We start from the raw sequence: 19505 nt of genomic DNA, 5'->3' as shown, positions 1-19505 counted from the left end.
AAAATGATATTTTTTTTATTTTAGTATCCTGGAAGTTGTCTTTAAAAATCACTAGAAGTATATTTGGAATGTTAATTAAAGCAAAATCAAAATACAGTCCAGGAAACTTCATTTTTATATGAAATGATATTGTGTTTCGGTTGTGACACATTTGGGGAGAGACAAAAAATGTTAAATTTGTATAAAAATTCAGTCGGGAATTAAAGTGTCCCATCAGTAGAATAATGTTCCTTAGATGTTATTGTATGCCTAAAACTACAAAGTTTGCAGGAAATAACACATTTTTTTCAAGATGGTAAAAAGTGTGAATTTCAACAAAAATTATAGAATCGCCCATATACTCTCACACACGCTCAGACACACGCACACACATCAGCCGTCTGGTTCGGGAGAGAGCCCCCTCTGCTCTCGCTCTCTCTCCTTAAATAGGGCGCGGTCACTGGGAAGACACACAAACACATTAATTAACGACAGGTGTAGTGATTCTGCCACTTACCTTCCCTGACTCCGCCCTCCTGTCACAGACCGATGCTTGACCACACCCCCGCTGCCACACGGGGATTGTTAGCAGAATTACAATTTCAAAATAGGTTTTAAAATGGACAGTATACTGCCAATGCACATGCACACACATATTACAAAACTTCACGAGTCTCAGGGCGGAGTATACTTCCGTGGACATGGCTTCTCACAACACAGACACAAACATGCACATGGCTGTCTCCAAAGTATTCACGATTTTCTGCTGTTACACAAGCTGAATGCATGTATAATTCGGCTTTATTGTCACACCACTCTGGTCTTGAGTGAAACTACAGCTAATCTTACAGGAACCAATTCATTATCATGGCCTGGAGTGAAAGAAATGCTTTCACTGGGAGGAAATTTCACCAGTATTGTGTCTTTAAAGCAGAAAAGGGGACAAAAACTCATCAAATGACATGAATATTGTGATACTTGGATGAGGTTACTGACCACATTTTTAACCAGGGAATTAGTAATTGTATTGGAATATATTTTAAAGTAACCTCCCAACCCTGACAATGCCTACTTTGCCTATTTGTTCAAACAAGGTATGATATTACCTCATATGTATTATGCTGTCACTCAAACTCAGGGGGCGTAATCTATTTCTATACTATAAAAGCACCAGAGCTGCGTGACCCATAAGTTATTCAACTGTGACCTTACACACTGGTTTACAGTCGTAGCATGTGATACATGAGGGGTTTCTTTTAGCTCTGTAGGCATTAGTGAAATGCTGTATTCATGAATCAGATGGAGTTTAACCAATCTGATCGCTGTGTGAATTTCTCCTGTCCAGAGAGATCTGCATCTCCTGCGGCTTATATCTTACTGTACGTGTGTTCAGCTGGTGTGGTTCTTCTAACAGTGTGTGGAAATCTGCTCGTCATCATCTCTGTTTTTCACTTCAAGCAGCTTCACACACCAACAAACACACTCGTGTTCTCTCTGGCCGTGTCGGATTTCTTCATTGGTGCTTTTCTAATGCCGCCGATGTTGATCTGGATAATCGAGTCATGCTGGATATTTGGAGGAGGTGTCTGTCTCTACCTTTTAATGATTGGTGGTTTCCTCACAGTCGTGTCCATCTATAATGTTGCTCTGATTGCTGTGGATCGATATTTGGCTCTCTCAAACCCCTTTCTCTACATGAACCATGTCTCTGTGAGGATCACTCGTGTTGTAATTGTTTTTGACTGGGGTGTATTGATGGTCTATTACTTGGCACTCTTATATTTCAATGGAAACTTCATGAATGTTTTACTGTGTCCTGGAGAGTGTTTTTACTTTGTAAATGAGGTTTGGTCTGTAATTGATCTTGTATTTTCATTTATCTTTCCACTTTCTGTCATAATCATATTGTATACTCGGGTTTTTGTGATTGCTAAGAAACATGCCAGTGCGATCAGAGAGCTTAATAATCACACACAGTCTAAAACACAGAAAATCACATCACACTCGATGAAATCTGAGAGAAAAGCAGCTAAAGTCCTCGGCATTTTAGTGTCTGTATTTCTGGTGTGTTTACTTCCATATTTTATTTATAGCTTATTAGGTGATGTTATTGAAGTCCAGCAAGAAACTTTTCATACAATCATTTTCATAATTTGTCTTAATTCCACCATTAATCCATTTATTTATGCTTTGTTTTACCCGTGGTTCAGGAGGTGCATTAAATTAATTATCACTCTGCAAATATTCCAAACAGAATCTGCATTAATCAATGTATTTTAATAATCAGCTGGGGCTTTCTTTGTTTGTTTTTTTGCTTTGTTTTAATTCCACCTGATCATGTTCCCAAATATTGCTGTTATATTCATCATTATCTTCTTCTCCCTTGTCCAGCACTGCCACATATATTAATTGGAGCATAGTTTTATGCCTGATGCCCTTCCTGCCACAACCCTCATTTCTGGGCTCGGGAAACAACCATTCACACCTATGGACAATAAGTTAACCTAATTGCATGTCTTTGGACTGTGGGGGAAACCAGAGCACCCAGAGGAAACCCATGCTGACATGGGGAGAACATGCAAACTCCACACAGAAAGACCCCCGTTGGCCACTGGGCTCGAACCCAGAACCTTCTTGGGATGAGGCAACAGTGATAACCACTGCACCACTGTGCCGCCCAAAATATTGCTGTTATATGTTATATTGCTAAGATAAATATAATTTCAGTTTGAGCTGGTCCACGGGCCTGAGGCACAGATAGCTGTGATGTACTACTTCTTCCAGCGGGGGGAGGGGGGGAAGCAGCAGGCCAGCAGGATCTGTGGCCTGAGATGGGTGGTGGGGGTCTGTGGAAGCAGAGGAGTGGTTGAGCACTGGTTTGTGAATGGAGAGCAAAGCCAGGAAAAGTGAATGGTAAAGAGTTACACCTGTGAGTGATTACCCATGAATGGGCATTGTGTTGCTGTCAGTAGCGTGTGAGTGGAGTGTTGGAGGGGAAAAGGAGGGGAGAGATGAGAGCCACAGGTCAGAGAGAGAAAGCCAAGAACAGTGCTGTGTGTGTTTCTCAGAGTGAAACTGTGAAATCTTTAGCACTGAAAAATGCAAGTAAAAAGAATAAACGACCTTTGGATTTGCTTGCCTGCTTTTGGCCACTTCACTCGCTGAACCCACAGTCCACACTGGCTAATGTGAACTAAATCAACAACGCTTTGGCAGATTTTATTTAATATTAGTGAACACAACACATTCCACACTTACAGTTGTGGTCAGAAGTTTACATACTTACATGTAAAAAAATATGGCCAGGCTTATAAGTCGAGTCCATGCCAAGGGAAAAAAAATTTTTTTATTGAACTCTACCAATTCTACCATGAAGAGTTGTGAAATATCCAACCAGAATTCTGCCAGAAGCTTGTTCAGGGTTTGGTCAAGGTGAATCTTGTGAAGGGACATTTTACCCAAATATTAGGTATGCTGTATGTATATTTTTGACCCTGTGTGTATAATTTTGACTCTGTGTTGATTTCAGAAAACACAAAGAAAATTAAAACTTGTGCACCAAATTATAGTGTTTTTTTTTAATGAAAGATGTATGCTGTACACTCTGCCACAGAAAAAGAACAGTTCAAAGAAATTACTGAAAGCCCAAATATTGCCATGACATTCATGTCACTGTATGTAAACTTCCAACCACAACTGTACCTTGACAGAAAGCAAGGGCCCCCCAACAGTGCACTCAAGATAATATAAGCTCTGGGAAAGGCCAGGATTTCCAGGAAGTGTCAGTTAATATCAGAGTCCATAACACCTGCATGAGTCATCAGAAATGGGAAGAAATGGGACAAGACGATTGAAGTTTCCTGAAAGCCAGACAACACCACTGCCTTTTTGGTTTTGAACAAAACCCCTACTTGTACTTTGTCCGTGTTATGGCAAGGGACTAAAAGAATAATTTAGATTGCCAGAATAAAACACTCATCTCATCTCATTACCTCTAGCCGCTTTATCCTGTTCTACAGGGTCGCAGGCAAGTTGGAGCCTATCCCAGCTGACTACGGGCGAAAGGCGGGGTACACCCTGGACAAGTCACCAGGTCATCACAGGGCTGACACATAGGTGGGGTTTACATTAGACCGTATCAGCGGATCATCAGATTACCGTTTTTAAAACGATTAGCGTGCACACAGCAACACCAATACATGGATACGCTCGGCTCTGCAGGCATATTGCGCTCCAAATGACTCCGCCTTGAACAGCGAGTGCCCTCTGGAGGGTGCGCACTCCGGCCCTGCGCAGCTCACAGAGAGCACGAGTAAAGCGCACGAGCAGTGATTCGGGACTGAGCCACTGTGTGTGTGATCCCAGTGCATATCACTTACCACTTGCAAGTGGAAGGATGGCAAGCCGAACGACAATCATAACTACACAATGGGCAGTATTTGCATCAGTATTTGCAGTATTTTCATACTTTTATACTCTTTAATGAAAGGTGATACAAGGCGGAAGTCCGCGCCGTTTTTCAGCAGTCGCGTCACATGACCAACGCCAGCGAATCAGGAAGGTGGATGTCACAGTGACGTTGTCCAATGACGACGCCAGCTAGAGCTCAGCACAGCGTATCCGCGTATTCTCAATGTTTACACAGCACCGGACCAGACATGATCTAGATTGAATACGTGGACCCTGGCGGATTCCCGTTTCCCGGCGTTTCCAGGCATTTTAATGTAAACAGACAGTGCATCCGCGAAGAAAACGAGACAGATACGGTCTAATGTAAACTTGGCCATAGACACAGACAACCATTCACACTCACATTCACAACTACGATCAATTTAGAGTCACCACTTAACCTAACCTGCATGTCTTTGGACTGTGGGGGAAACCAGAGCACCCGGAGGAAACCCACGCAGACACGGGGAGAACATGCAAACTCCGCACAGAAAGGCCCTCACCGGCCACAGGGCTCAAACCCGGACCTTCTTGCTGTGAGGCGACAGCGCTAACCACTACACCACCGTGCCACCCCAGAATAAAACACTATGCAACATTATTTAACACGTAATACAGAAGCAGAATTTATTTTTCATGACAGATGGCCTGAGATACTTGAGTCACTATGCTACTGAAACAAATAGTGTTGAGATTTTATCCCATCAACACTTCTTACTAATGATAACTGTACTGAATATAGCAATTATACACAAAAAAGCCGAAATATAGCAATATGTTCCTTTATCATATGTGGAGAATTTTTTTTTGATAGCAGAGCCCCATACTTAAGAGAATACGGTAATACATCGACTTGATTTTTGATGGCTTGACCATATGGAATCTGTGTGTACAAACGTGTACCACCACAGGGAGCCCAATCATAAGTACAAGGCAACGTCTCTCAGAAACACGATCACTGGACAACAAAATTTGTATCTTTACTTAAACAAGACTGAAGGAGTGTTTTTTAGACAGTGCTTATTTTTAATTTGCTTTTTAAAAAATAATGTGGAATTATTTACGAACACATTTTATGGAAAATATTCACAACAGGTTCATATAAAACTAGTGTCTCAGGGGTACAACCACAATTAATTAATTAATTCATTAATTAATTAAAAATAGGTTATCTAATATCCTAATTGTGGCTCCTATTTATGATGATCATACTGCATTAAATACTGTGTCTAAGATCATGGCATGTTAGCTGGATGGCAGTGTGACAGTTTGCATGAAGAGACACAGCCACTCACTCACCATCGCGTAATGATTTATTCTGAAAATGTGCTTGTCATCCTTTTCCACACTTATTCTTGATCTACAAGGCAGGTTTTCTCAGGATAAGCACTTTTTTTGCTGTCAAGTTGTTCGACAGATTTGCATACTGATTGGCTATAATAATAATAATAATAATAATAATAACAACAAGTGTTGCCAGGCAAAACAGACCTCGCGTGGTAGCACCACTGACTTGACCTGCCTGATATTTGACCCCCAACCACAAAGAAACTATGAGAGATACCCCGTCATGTAGCATATCAATGGAAGCAGAATTGAAAGATGAACAATTTGGATTGGGTTTGAAGTAAATATGATGAATATGAAGGAAGATATTGCAAAAAAATGATTTTGACCTTTTTGGTGACCTTAACCTTGAACGGATGACCCTTAAAATATTGGAGGTTCTATTTGAGACCAATACCCATCTATCCTGCAAGTTTCATGAAGATTGGTCCAGCCATTTTTCCATAATGTTGCTAACAATATAACAAAGAAACAAACAAAGAAACCCCACCGAAAACAATACCTCGCCCCCTGGTGGACTCCGTCCCGGGCAAGGTAATAATAATATATACAGTAGGTGTCCACAACTTAAATAACATATCATTTGGTGTTTTGGAATTAAGATACAAAAACATAACTGTGTTCTGCTAAAGGTAGAGATTCATTTCGTAAAAACGGGGATTGTTAGCAGAATTACAATTTCAAAATAGGTTTTAAAATGAACAGTATACTGCCAGTGCATATGCACACACATATTACAAAATTTCATGAGTCTCAGGGCGGAGTATACTTCCGTGGACATGGCTTCTCACAACACGGACACGGACATGCACATGGCTGTCTCTAAAGTATTCACGATTTTCTGCTGTTACACAAGCTGAATGCATGTATACTCTGACTTTATTGTCACACCACTCTGGTCTTGAGTGAAACCACAGCTAATCTTACAGGAACCAATTCATTATCATGGCCTGGAGTGAAAGAAATGCTTTCACTGGGAGGAAATTTCACCAGTATTGTGTCATTAAAGCAGAAAAGGGGACAAAAACTCATCAAATGACATGAATATTGTGATACTTGGATGAGGTTACTGACCACATTTTTAACCAGGGAATTAGTAATTGTATTGGAATATATTTTAAAGTAACCTCCCAACCCTGACAATGCCTATTATGCCTATTTGTTCAAACAAGGTATGATATTACCTCATATGTATTATGCTGTCACTCAAACTCAGGGGGCGTAATCTATTTCTATACTATAAAAGCACCAGAGCTGCGTGACCCATAAGTTATTCAACTGTGACCTTACACACTGGTTTACAGTCGTAGCATGTGATACATGAGGGGTTTCTTTTAGCTCTGTAGGCATTAGTGAAATGCTGTATTCATGAACCTGATGGAGTTTAACCAATCTGATCGCTGTATGAATTTCTCCTGTCCAGAGAGATCTGCATCTCCTGTAGTTTATATCTTACTGTACGTGTGTTCAGCTGCTGTGGTTCTTCTAACAGTGTGTGGAAATCTGCTCGTCATCATCTCTGTTTTTCACTTCAAGCAGCTTCACACACCAACAAACACACTCGTGTTCTCTCTGGCCGTGTCGGATTTCTTTGTTGGTGCTTTTGTAATGCCGCCGATGTTAATCCGGATAATCGAGTCATGCTGGATATTTGGGAGAGATTTCTGTACCAGTTTTTTATCGATTAATGGATTCCTCACAGTCGTGTCCATCTATAATATTGCTCTGATTGCTGTAGATCGATATTTGGCTCTCTCAAACCCCTTTCTCTACATGAACCATGTCTCTGTGAGGATTATTCTCGTTGTAATTATTTTTGACTGGGGTGTAGTGATGGTCTATAACTTGCCATTCTTATATTTCAATGGAATCTTCATGAATGTTTTACTGTGTCCTGGAGAGTGTTTTTACTTACTAAATGAGGTTTGGTATGTAATTGATATTGTATTTTCATTGATCTTTCCACTTTCTGTCATAATCATATTGTATACTCGGGTTTTTGTGATTGCTAAGAAACATGCCACTGCGATCAGAGAGCTTAATGATCACACACAATCTAAAACACAGAAAATCACATCGCACTCGATGAAATCTGAGAGAAAAGCAGCTAAAGTCCTCGGCATTTTAGTTTCTGTATTTCTAGTGTGTTTACTTCCATATTTTATTTACAGCTTATTAGGTTATGTTATTGAAGTCCAGCAAGAAACTTTTCATACAGTCATTTTCATAATTTATCTTAATTCCACCATGAATCCATTTATTTATGCTCTATTTTACCCATGGATTAGGAGGTGCATTAAATTAATTATCACTCTGCAAATATTCCAAACAGACTCTGCATTAATAAACGTACTTTCATGAGCAGCCTGTTTCTTCTCCACTTGATGTTCCCAAATATTCTTTCGATGACGTTCATTATGCCATATATTAAACATTTTTTATACATATATAAAACAGTCCTTAATCTATATTTCAGCTTTCATTTCCTGATATTTACATATAGAAGTATTAAACAGACAAGAACATGACACCACTGGTGTGCCACAGTATACAAACTGATAGTCTTTAGGTAAATTAAAGTAATTAACACTTAATATTTGGTTGCATATCCATTGTTTGCAATAACTACATCAAGCCGGTAACCCTGTGACATCACCAAACTGTTGTTGTATTTTTGTAATGGGTTTCCAGGCTTGTAGCACAGCTTCTTTCAGTTTTATCACTTCTCTCTATACATGAGTGACCTCTGGCCTCATGAGGTGGAGAACCAGACACTCCAGGGTCTTCATAATATAGGATGTTAAGGCCACCGGGCAGTAATCGTTTATCTCAACTGGTCACCCTACTTTGGGCATCGGTACGAGACAGGATGTTTTCCACTGCACTGGAACTTTGCCTAGTCATTGACTCATGTTGAAGACCCACCAGAGGGGCTCAGCTCGCTGGGCTGCACAGTCCTTCAGGAGTCTTGGACACACACCATTTGGGCCTGCTGCTTTCCGTGGACGCAGTCTCCCATGCTCCACCCTTACCTCATCAACTGTGAAGGATGGGGGCAGGTAACCAGAAGTGGTGGGTGTTGCAGCTGCATTGGTAGGGGAGCTGTTGCATACAGGAGACAGTAGAGTGGACAGTGGAGCATTTCAGGAGCAGGAGCAGCATCTGAAGTGATGGTGGGAGAGCCAAATACTTGTTTTGTAATGTTGAGTAGCTAGTCTGATAATAATAAGAAGGAATTTGGACTTACCTGAAGTAGGCTAAATGTAAAATAACAGCATTCTAGGCTGTAGGTGAATATCTTTTAATGTTGTTATTTTTATGTATAATGTTATTTTAGTCAGCAGCAACTGTTAACTGAAATTATAAGATTTAAGATGTTAACATCATCCTGGCCTGCAGGCAATCCCTGGTGGGGTCAACAATGACAAAACAAAAAAAAACAATTACAGCGTTTTTTTCAAAAACTGAGCAATGTAAGTATCATATTGCCTGTTAATTTTCCCAGATGTGGCAGATATTCTTTTGATAATGTTGAGTAGCTAGTCTGACAATAATAAGAAGGCATTTGCACTTACCTGAAGGCATGAGTGTGAATCATTTCAATTTTTTTTTTTGTTATTAATTTTTGGACATTCCCTTTTTGTTAGAAGTTACAGTTAAAGTTTTTGTGATGATATTCTTCATCCTGCTGAGATCAGCAAATGGTTAAATAAAACATGCAGAAGACATGAAATTTTGGAGAGTGATTAATATACCACACAAATAACAATTTGATCATGTATGGCTAGTGTTGACCAGGTAGGCCTTTGTCTACCAATGTTCATTCAGTTAGAAATCTCACAATTCTAATGTATATTGAAGCTTCAGTACATACAGTGTATATATATATATATATATATATATATATATATATATATATATATATATTTATATATATGCATTTTCACAAAATGGAATCATTTGCTGACAGTTCAGTTCCCCCCAGTTCAAAAATCCTATCTGCACCCCTAATTGCCTATAATAATAATAATAACAAGTGTTGCCAGGCAAAACAGACCTCGCGTGGTAGCACCAATGACTTGACCTGCCTGATATTTGACCCCCAACCACAAAGAAACTATGAGAGATACCCCATCATGTAACATATCAATGGAAGCAGAATTGAAAGATGAACATTTTGGATTTAGTTTGAAGTAAATATGATGAATATGAAGGAAGCTATTGCAAAAACATGATTTTGACCTTTTTGGTGACCTTAACCTTGAACGGATGACCCTTAAAATGTTGGAGGTTCTATTTGAGACCAATACCCATCTATTCTGCAAGTTTCATGGAGATTGGTCCAGCCATTTTTCCCTAATGTTGATAACAAAATAACAAAGAAACAAACAAAGAAACCCCACCGAAAACAATACCTCGCCCCCTGGTGGACTCCGTCCCGGGCAAGGTAATAATAATATATACAGTATGTGTCCACAACTTACATAACATATCATTTTGTTTTTGGAATTAAGATACAAAAAGATAACTGTGTTCTGCTAAAGGTAGAGATTCATTTAGTAAAAACGGGGATTGTTAGCAGAATTACAATTTCAAAATAGGTTTTAAAATGAACAGTATACTGCCAGTGCATACGCACACACATATTACAAAACTTCACGAGTCTCAGGGCGGAGTATACTTCAGGGATGAGAATTTTCCGCCAATTGGCGGATTTCCGACTTTTTCAGACCAAAATGATCGTTTTTTGAGATTGATGTAAATCCGTTGAGAAATTTTCGGGGGGGGGTGTATGATTAACAATCTTTGGTCACCTTATAACGCAGACATCCCAAGTCTCCCGGAACTTCCGGGAGTCTCCTGCATATTGATAGAAGCGAGCAAGAGCGTGTGCGCACAACATTAAGGTCTGCATCACGCATCTTAGAATGTGCGCGCGCAAGGGAGACTGTGTGCAGTGTTGCCAGATACTGCTGATGTTTTCCATCCCAAAATATGTTCAAAACCCACCAAAATGCACTTAAAACCGCCCAATGTGGCAACACTGCCTGTGTGCCTGTTCATGTAGCGCATGCCAGACAAAGAGCATCCTGATTGGGTTACTCAGCAAAATAAGCCAATCAGCTTTCAGTGTGGGCGGGCTTTTATCCCTTTTCTCGAGGACCGAAGTTTTCAGTTGAGTCAGTGCGGCCTACAGGATCGTCATGGCAGAGAGAGCGCGCGCCCCAAAAAACCAAAGTACACAACCCACTTCACCTCAGATTACACAAAAGAATCTCCCTGTCTAATAAGGGACAACAATAATGACAGTTTCGCGTGATGTACTGTTTGCAACAGTGATTTCAGCATTGCCCATGGTGGCTTAAGTGATTGTAAAGGACATGTTGAGGTGAGGAGTGTCATTTCATGTGCATTATATTTAGGTCTACAACAGGCTGTCATGAAAAGACCAAACTTATTGAAGATTTCCGTAAAGTAACAATGTATGAATTTACATCATATATATCAAATACACGTCATATATGTGTGTATCTTTTTATAAATGGGGTTAGCTTGTCTAATGTAGCATGTTGGGGAGAATCATAGTATCGTATCTATATTTCTGATAAAATTTTAGGTATGATACCGTGTATAACACTCCTACTTATTGCTCATTTCATAGGGGGACGGGGATGGGGGGGGGTGATTGCTGGTATGTGCCGCGGGAGCGTCTGCCCAAATTTTTTAGGCCGAGATGAACTTATAGTATTTGATTTAAAAAAAATTTCCAATATGTAATGCCAATTGTACATGCCTGTTCTTTAACTCAAAATCACCATCATGATCTTCAGATTGACCGTATGGTATATGTATTACATTACACAATTGCAACTTTTTGCTGGTAAAATTAATGGTTTTGGGGTAAAAAAAAAAAATAGCCAAAAATCATTAGCCCCTGGAACCCCTGGGCCTCGCCCCCCTGGGCCATGGGCCCCGCCCCGGTTTTTTCAGACTTTTAAAATATTTTTCATTCTCATCCCTGATATTTCCATGGACACGGCATCTCACAACACGGACACAAACATGCACATGGCTGTCTCCAAAGTATTCACGATTTTCTGCTGTTACACAAGATGAATGCATGTATACTCTGACTTTATTGTCACACCACTCTGGTCTTGAGTGAAACCACAGCTAATCTTACAGGAACCAATTCATTATCATGGCCTGGAGTGAAAGAAATGCTTTCACTGGGAGGAAATTTCACCAGTATTGTGTCTTTAAAGCAGAAAAGGGGACAAAAACTCATCAAATGACATGGATATTGTGATACTTGGATGAGGTTACTGACCACATTTTTAACCAGGGAATTAGTAATTGTATTGAAATATATTTTAAAGTAACCTCCCAACCCTGACAATGCCTACTATGCCTATTTGTTCAAACAAGGTATGATATTACCTCATATGTATTATGCTGTCACTCAAACTCAGGGGGCGTAATCTATTTCTATACTATAAAAGCACCAGAGCTGCGTGACCCACAAGTTATTCAACTGTGACCTTACACACTGGTTTACAGTCGTAGCATGTGATACATGAGGGGTTTCTTTTAGCTCTGTAGGCATTAGTGAAATGCTGTATTCATGAACCTGATGGAGTTTAACCAATCTGATCGCTGTGTGAATTTCTCCTGTCCAGAGAGATCTGTATCTCCTGCTGCTTATATCTTACTGTACGTGTGTTCAGCTGCTGTGGTTCTTCTAACAGTGTGTGGAAATCTGCTCGTCATCATCTCTGTTTTTCACTTCAAGCAGCTTCACACACCAACAAACACACTCGTGCTCTCTCTGGCCGTGTCGGATTTCTTCATTGGTGCTTTTGTAATGCCGCTGATGTTAATCTGGATAATCGAGTCATGCTGGATATTTGGGAGAGGTGTCTGTCTCTACCTTTTATTGATAAGTTGTTTCCTCACAATCGTGTCCATCTATAATATTGCTCTGATTGCTGTTGATCGATATTTGGCTCTCTCAAACCCCTTTCTCTACATGAACCATGTCTCTGTGAGGATCACTCGTGTTGTAATTGTTTTTGACTGGGGTGTATTGATGGTCTATAACTTAGCACTCTTATATTTCAATGGAAACTTCATGAATGTTTTACTGTGTCCTGGAGAGTGTTTTTACTTTCTAAATGAGGTTTGGTCTGTACTTGATATTGTATTTTCATTTATCTTTCCACTTTCTGTCATAATCATATTGTATACTCGGGTTTTTGTGATTGCTAAGAAACATGCCACTGTGATCAGAGAGCTTAATAATCACACACGGTCTAAAACACAGAAAATCACATCACACTCGATGAAATCTGAGAGAAAAGCAGCTAAAGTCCTCGGCATTTTAGTTTCTGTATTTCTGGTGTTTTTACTTCCATATTTTATTTATAGCTTATTAGGTTATGTTATTGAAGTCCAGCAAGAAACTGTTCATACAATCATTTTCATAATTTGTCTTAATTCCACCATTAATCCATTTATTTATGCTCTGTTTTACCCGTGGTTCAGGAGGTGCATTAAATTAATTATCACTCTGCAAATATTCCAAACAGACTCTGCATTAATCAATGTATTTTCATAAAAAGCTGGGTTTTTTTTGTTTGTTTGTTTTTTGTTTTGTTTTGTTTTAATTCCACCTGATCATGTTCCCAAATATTGCTGTTATAGTCATCATTATCTTCTTCTCCCTTGTCCAGCACTGCTGCCATTCCAGCTCCATTTGGACCCTCTTGAGCCATGTCATAATAATTGGAGCATAATTTTAAGCCAGATGCACTTCCTGCCACAACCCTCACACCGGTTCATCAGAGGGTTCACCATCTTGCTTAAGAAATGTCCCAAGCACCTCGAGTGGAACAAGGCTGCGGAGGATGCCTTCAAAGAGCTCAAACCAGCCATCACAATAACACCAATTCTCAGACATCCAGATCCTTCAAAATCATTCATCGTGGCTGTAGATGCCTCCGAGACAGAAATGGGAGAGGTGTTGTCACAGCGCTTTGGGGAGAAGCCCAAGCTACACCCTGTTGCCTTTTTTTTCTAAGAAACTCTCAACATCTACACAGAATTATGACATCGGGAATCTGGAACTTCTTGCAGTAAAGCTTTCCCTAGAGGAATGGAGACACTGGCTTGAGGGGGCCACACATCCATTTGTTATTCTCTCTGATCCTAAGAACCTTGAAAATCTAAAGACAGCCAAATGGCTGAATCCATGTCAGGCAAGGTGGGCACTCTTCTTCACACCTTTCCAGGTCACCACCTCCAACCGTACTGGTTCCAGAAACACTAAGACCAATGCGTGATCCAGAATTCACACATCTACAACCATCAACCAAGAACCCACTCCTATCCTGCAACCTACATTGTTTTACAAAAGTATTTATCCCCCTTGATGTTTGTCCCATTTTGTTGCATTACAACCTGGAATAAAAATGGCTTGTTTGGGGGGGTTCGCATCATTTTATTTACATAATATGCCTACCACTTTAAAGGTGCAAAATGTTTTTTTATTGTGAGACAAACAATAATTAAGAGGAAAAAACAGAAATCTGGAGTGTGCATAGGTATTCACCCCTTTCATATGAAATCCCTAAATAAGAGCTGGTCCAATCAGTTAACTTCATAAGTCATATAATTAGTTGATTAAGATCCACCTGTGTGCAATAAAGTGTCCTATGATCTGTGACATGATGTCTGTTTAAATCAACCTGTTCTGGAAGGCCCCTGACTCTCCAACATTATGAAGCAAGCAATATGAAAACCAATGAGACTCCAAACAGGTCAGAGACAAAGTTGTGGAGAAGTATAGATCAGGGTTGGGTTATAAAAAAAATCCCAAACTTTGAATATCCCACGGAGCACCATTAAATGAAATATAGCAAAATGGAAAGATTATGGCACCACTACAAACCTGACAAGAGAAGGCCCTGCCCACCAAAACACACAGACCAGGCAAGGAGGGCATTAATAAGAGATGCAACAAAAACACCAAAAATAAAACTGAAGGAGCTGCAAAGATCCACAGCGGAGATGGGAGTATCTGTCCATAGGACCAGTTTAAGCCATACGCTCCACAGAGCAGGGCTTTATAGAAGAGCGGCCAGAAAAAAGCCATTGCTTGAAGAAAAAAAATATATATAAGAAAACACATTTGGCATTTGCCCAACAGCATGTGGCAGATTCCCCAAATACATGGAAGAAGATTCTCTGATCAAATGAGACTAAAGTTGATCTTTTTGGCCATCATGGGAAACAACATATGTGATGCAAATGCACACTTTCCATCACCGTGAGAACACCATTCCTACAGTGAACCATGGTGGTGGCAGCATCATGCTGTGGGGATGTTTTTAATCTGCAGCGACAGGAAAGCTGGTCAGAATTGAAGGAAAGATGGATGGCACTAAATATGGGGCAATTCTGAAGGAAAACCTGTTTGTGTCAGCCAGAGTTTTGAGACTGGGATGAAGGTACACATTCTAAAAGGACAATGACCCTAAACACACTGCTAAACGTACATTACAGTGGTTTAAAGGGAAACATTTAAATGTCTTGGAATGGCAGAGTCAATGCCCAGACCTCAATCCAGTTGAGAATCTGTGGCATAACTTGAAGGTTGCTGTACACTGACGCAACCCATCTAACTTGAAGAGTTGGAGCAGTTTTGCCTTGAGGAATGGGCAAAAATCCCATTGGCTAGATATTCTAAGCTAATAGAGACATACCCCAAGAGACTTGCAGCTGTAATTGCTCTACAAAGGTGGCTCTACAAAGTATTGGCTTTGGTGAGGGTGAATGCCTATGCACACTCCAGATTACTGTTTTTTCATTTTAAGTACTGTTTGTGTCACAATGAAAAAAACAATTTGCACTTTTTAAAGAGTTAGGCATGGTGTGTAAATCAAATGTTCCTCAACCCCCCCAATCCATTTTAATTCCAGCTTGTAATGCAACAAAACAGGACAAACATGAAGCAGGATGAATACTTTTGCAAGACACTGTAAGTGCTTTGCTAATGCCGTCACATTGGAAATTGAGAAGGAAATAGTTCAAGCCCAACCTTGCGACCCTCCAGAAGCCTGTCCACCTGGTCTCGTGTTCGTCCCACCAGAGTTCCCAGGCCAACTCATTATCTGGGCTCATTCATCCCCTGCCACTGGACATCCCAGTAGTCAATGTACATATCAGCTCAGCTGAACTAGTTATTGGTGGGAGAACATGATGTCTGAGTTCAACAGGTTCGTTTCCTCCAGCTTTGCCTCTGCATAAGCCAAGGTACCTCGGGCTCCACCCATGGGTAAACTCTGTTCGCTGCCTACACCCTAAAGACCCTGGTCCCATCTGGCCATAGATTTCATCATGGATCTACCCAAGTCACAGAACAACACAGTCATCATGGTGGTCATTGACTGATTCTCCAAGGTGTTAAGGCTCATCCCCTTGCCTGGTCTACCCACTGCCTTTGAAACCACCGAACTCCTTTCCTCACATGTCCTCCAGTACTATGGGATCCCTGAGGACATTGTAAGTGAATGGGGCCCCCAGTTCACTTCCAGGGTGTGGACTAAGTTCATTGACAACCTAGGGGTTTTGGTGAGTCTTACCTCAAGACACCACCCACAGTCCAATGGTCAAGTGGAATGCGCCAATCAGGAGATCGGGTGCTGCATGAGGGTGTTATCTCTGGAAACCCCATAGACTGGTCACAATTCCTCCCCTGGGCTGAATGAACCCAAAATTCTATGAAACACTTTGCCACCCAGCTCACACCATTCCGGTGCATCCTTAGATATCAGCCACCATTGTTTCCATGAGACGACTCACCCTCACAAATCCTGGCAGTGGACTCCTGGTTCTGAAGAAGTGAACAAGTGTGGCAAAGTGTTCACCAGAGGCTAGAACAGGTGGCCGGCAGGTATAAACTCTATGCGGACAAGCACAGAGGGGAAATACCTGTGTACTCACCTGGAGATGGTGTGTGGGTGTCTACAAAAGACCTGTGAGATCCCAACACAGGGCATAAGCTCTATGCCTGATACATGGGTCCTTTCAAAATCCTCCACAGAATTAACAGTCTTACAGACTTGAGCTCCCACTACATTGATGCCTGTCACCTACTTTTCATGTGTCATGCCTCAAACCTGCCATACAAGGACCCCTAGCCACCACTCAACCAGCCACTGAACCTCCCTTGCCTGTAGAACTGGAGGAACAACCAGTATATCAGGTCCATAAGATCATCAACTCCCATTGTAGACATGGCAACCTGGAATATCTGGTGGACTGGCAGGGGTATGGTCCAGAGGAATGCAGATGGGTGCTTGCCAACATTATCCTAGACTCGCTTCTCACTCAAGAATTCTATACCAAACATCCCAAAAAGCCAGCACCCAGGAAAAGAGGTCATCCCAGAAAAGAAAGTGCTCCCAGAATGAGCAATTTGGGGGGTTGAGTGCCCTCCCTCTGCCGAATATTGATTGAAGACACACCTGTTCCATATTTCCTGTAATCAGCTCCGCCTATTTAAGGACAGCAAACACACACATTGTGAAGTATGGTTCAGTTTATCCATACCTGATTATACTGAGCTGTTGTTCCTAGCTGACTCTCAGTGACTCTGACCCAATTTTCTGTTAATCCCTGTCTCTGCACGCTCGCCTAATCTCTGACATACTGTCTGCACATCGACCGACCTCTTGCTCGACTCTGACCTCATCATTTGTCTCACGATTTGGATTTGGCTGCCAGTTTGTGACACACCCGTTCTCCCCTGCGACTGCATCCATAAGTGCCTGCACACAGACACTGAATATCGATAGAAATCTTGTTGATAGTAGTTTGAAATGAAACTATGAAGTGACAGGGACATACACCCACTCTGGCATCTTGATTTATTCATAAGATGTCTTTTCATCACCCTTTTTAAAACTTTCATTATCCATAGGGCAGGTTCTTAACATAACAACTTTGTTTATATGTAGGCTTTGTTACATGAAATTTGGCATGATGGTGTATATTATTCTCTGGCCTGTATCAACTAGGCCTTTTTCTCAACAAAGCATGACATCATTTATTATGTTGTCAAAGAAACTGGGGAGGCGTGATCAATTTCTAAACTATAAAAACACCAGGGCTGTTTGAGTCATAAGTAATTTACTTAGTTACTGTTTTCCTTGAAGCTCTGTAGGCATTAGTGAAATGTTGTATTCATGAACCTGATGGACTTGAACCAATCTGATCGCTGTGTGAATTTCTCCTGTCCAGAGAGATCTGTATCTCCTGCTGCTTATATCTTACTGTACGTGTGTTCAGCTGCTGTGGTTCTTCTAACAGTGTGTGGAAATCTGCTCGTCATCATCTCTGTTTTTCACTTCAAGCAGCTTCACACACCAACAAACACACTCGTGTTCTCTCTGGCCATGTCGGATTTCTTTGTTGGTGCTATTGTAATGCCGCCGATGTTAATCTGGATAATCGAGTCATGCTGGATATTTGGGAGAGATTTCTGTACCAGTTTTTTATTGATTAATGGATTCCTCACAGTCGTGTCCATCTATAATATTGCTCTGATTGCTGTGGATCGATATTTGGCTCTCTCAAACCCCTTTCTCTACATGAACCATGTCTCTGTGAGGATTATTCTCGTTGTAATTATTTTTGACTGGGGTGTAGTGATGGTCTATAACTTGGCACTCTTATATTTCAATGGAATCTTCATGAATGTTTTACTGTGTCCTGGAGAGTGTTTTTACTTACTAAATGAGGTTTGGTCTGTACTTGATATTGTATTTTCATTTATCTTTCCACTTTCTGTCATAATCATATTGTATACTCGGGTTTTTGTGATTGCTAAGAAACATGCCACTGCGATCAGAGAGCTTAATAATCACACACGGTCTAAAACACAGAAAATCACATCACACTCGATGAAATCTGAGAGAAAAGCAGCTAAAGTCCTCGGCATTTTAGTTTCTGTATTTCTAGTGTGTTTACTTCCATATTTTATTTACAGCTTATTAGGTGATGTTATTGAAGTCCAGCAAGCAACTTTTCATACAGTCATTTTCATAATGTATCTTAATTCCACCATGAATCCATTTATTTATGCTCTGTTTTATCCATGGTTTAGGAGGTGCATTAAATTAATTATCACTCTGCAAATATTCCAAACAGACTCTGCATTAATAAACGTACTTTCATGAACAGCCTGTTTCTACTCCACTTGATGTTCCCAAATATTCTTTCGATTACGTTCATTATGCCATATATTAAATATGTTTTATATATATATAAAACAGTCCTTAATCTATATTTCAGCTTTCATTTCCTGATATTTACATATAGATGTATTAAAAAGACAAGAACATGACACCACTGGTGTGCCAAAGTATACAGACTGATAGTCTTTAGGTAAATTAAAGTAATTAACACTTAATATTTGGTTGCATTTCCCTTGTTTGCAATAACTACATCAAGCCGGTAACCCTGTGACATCACCAAACTGTTGTTGTATTTGTGTAATGGGTTTCCAGGCTTGTAGCACAGCTTCTTTCAGTTTTATCACTTCTGTCTATACATGAGTGACCTCTGGCCTCATGAGGTGGAGAACCAGACACTCCAGGGTCTTCATAATATAGCATGTTAAGGCCACCGGGCAGTAATCGTTTATCTCAACTGGTCACCCTATTTTG

The 19505-nt window shown here is 40.5% G+C and overlaps 4 protein-coding genes across 4 annotated transcripts; all 4 read left to right on the top strand.

The window, feature by feature from the left end:
* Positions 1-1269: 1269 nt before the first annotated feature.
* LOC132875935 (trace amine-associated receptor 13c-like) lies at positions 1270-2259 on the top strand. Its single transcript, XM_060913096.1, has one exon. It carries the CDS (start codon positions 1270-1272, stop codon positions 2257-2259), a length of 990 nt encoding a protein of 329 aa, XP_060769079.1.
* Positions 2260-7143: 4884 nt separating this feature from the next.
* LOC132871328 (trace amine-associated receptor 13c-like) lies at positions 7144-8136 on the top strand. Its single transcript, XM_060905443.1, has one exon. The coding sequence runs from the start codon at positions 7144-7146 to the stop codon at positions 8134-8136; it is 993 nt and encodes a 330-aa protein (XP_060761426.1).
* Positions 8137-12400: 4264 nt separating this feature from the next.
* Positions 12401-13393, top strand: LOC132871320 (trace amine-associated receptor 13c-like). Its single transcript, XM_060905433.1, has one exon. The coding sequence runs from the start codon at positions 12401-12403 to the stop codon at positions 13391-13393; it is 993 nt and encodes a 330-aa protein (XP_060761416.1).
* A 4630-nt stretch (positions 13394-18023) lies between these two features.
* Positions 18024-19016, top strand: LOC132871309 (trace amine-associated receptor 13c-like). Its single transcript, XM_060905426.1, has one exon. It carries the CDS (start codon positions 18024-18026, stop codon positions 19014-19016), a length of 993 nt encoding a protein of 330 aa, XP_060761409.1.
* Positions 19017-19505: the final 489 nt, after the last annotated feature.

Source organism: Neoarius graeffei, chromosome 2 (genome assembly GCF_027579695.1).
Source record: "Neoarius graeffei isolate fNeoGra1 chromosome 2, fNeoGra1.pri, whole genome shotgun sequence".
Classification (NCBI taxonomy): Eukaryota; Metazoa; Chordata; class Actinopteri; order Siluriformes; family Ariidae; genus Neoarius; species Neoarius graeffei.
This window is presented reverse-complemented; position numbering and strand designations above follow the sequence as displayed.

Coding starts and splice junctions, on each gene's coding strand:
- LOC132875935 (XM_060913096.1), top strand. CDS start 1,270: ATGAATCAGATGGAGTTTAACCAATCTGATCGCTGTGTGAATTTCTCC.
- LOC132871309 (XM_060905426.1), top strand. CDS start 18,024: ATGAACCTGATGGACTTGAACCAATCTGATCGCTGTGTGAATTTCTCC.
- LOC132871328 (XM_060905443.1), top strand. CDS start 7,144: ATGAACCTGATGGAGTTTAACCAATCTGATCGCTGTATGAATTTCTCC.
- LOC132871320 (XM_060905433.1), top strand. CDS start 12,401: ATGAACCTGATGGAGTTTAACCAATCTGATCGCTGTGTGAATTTCTCC.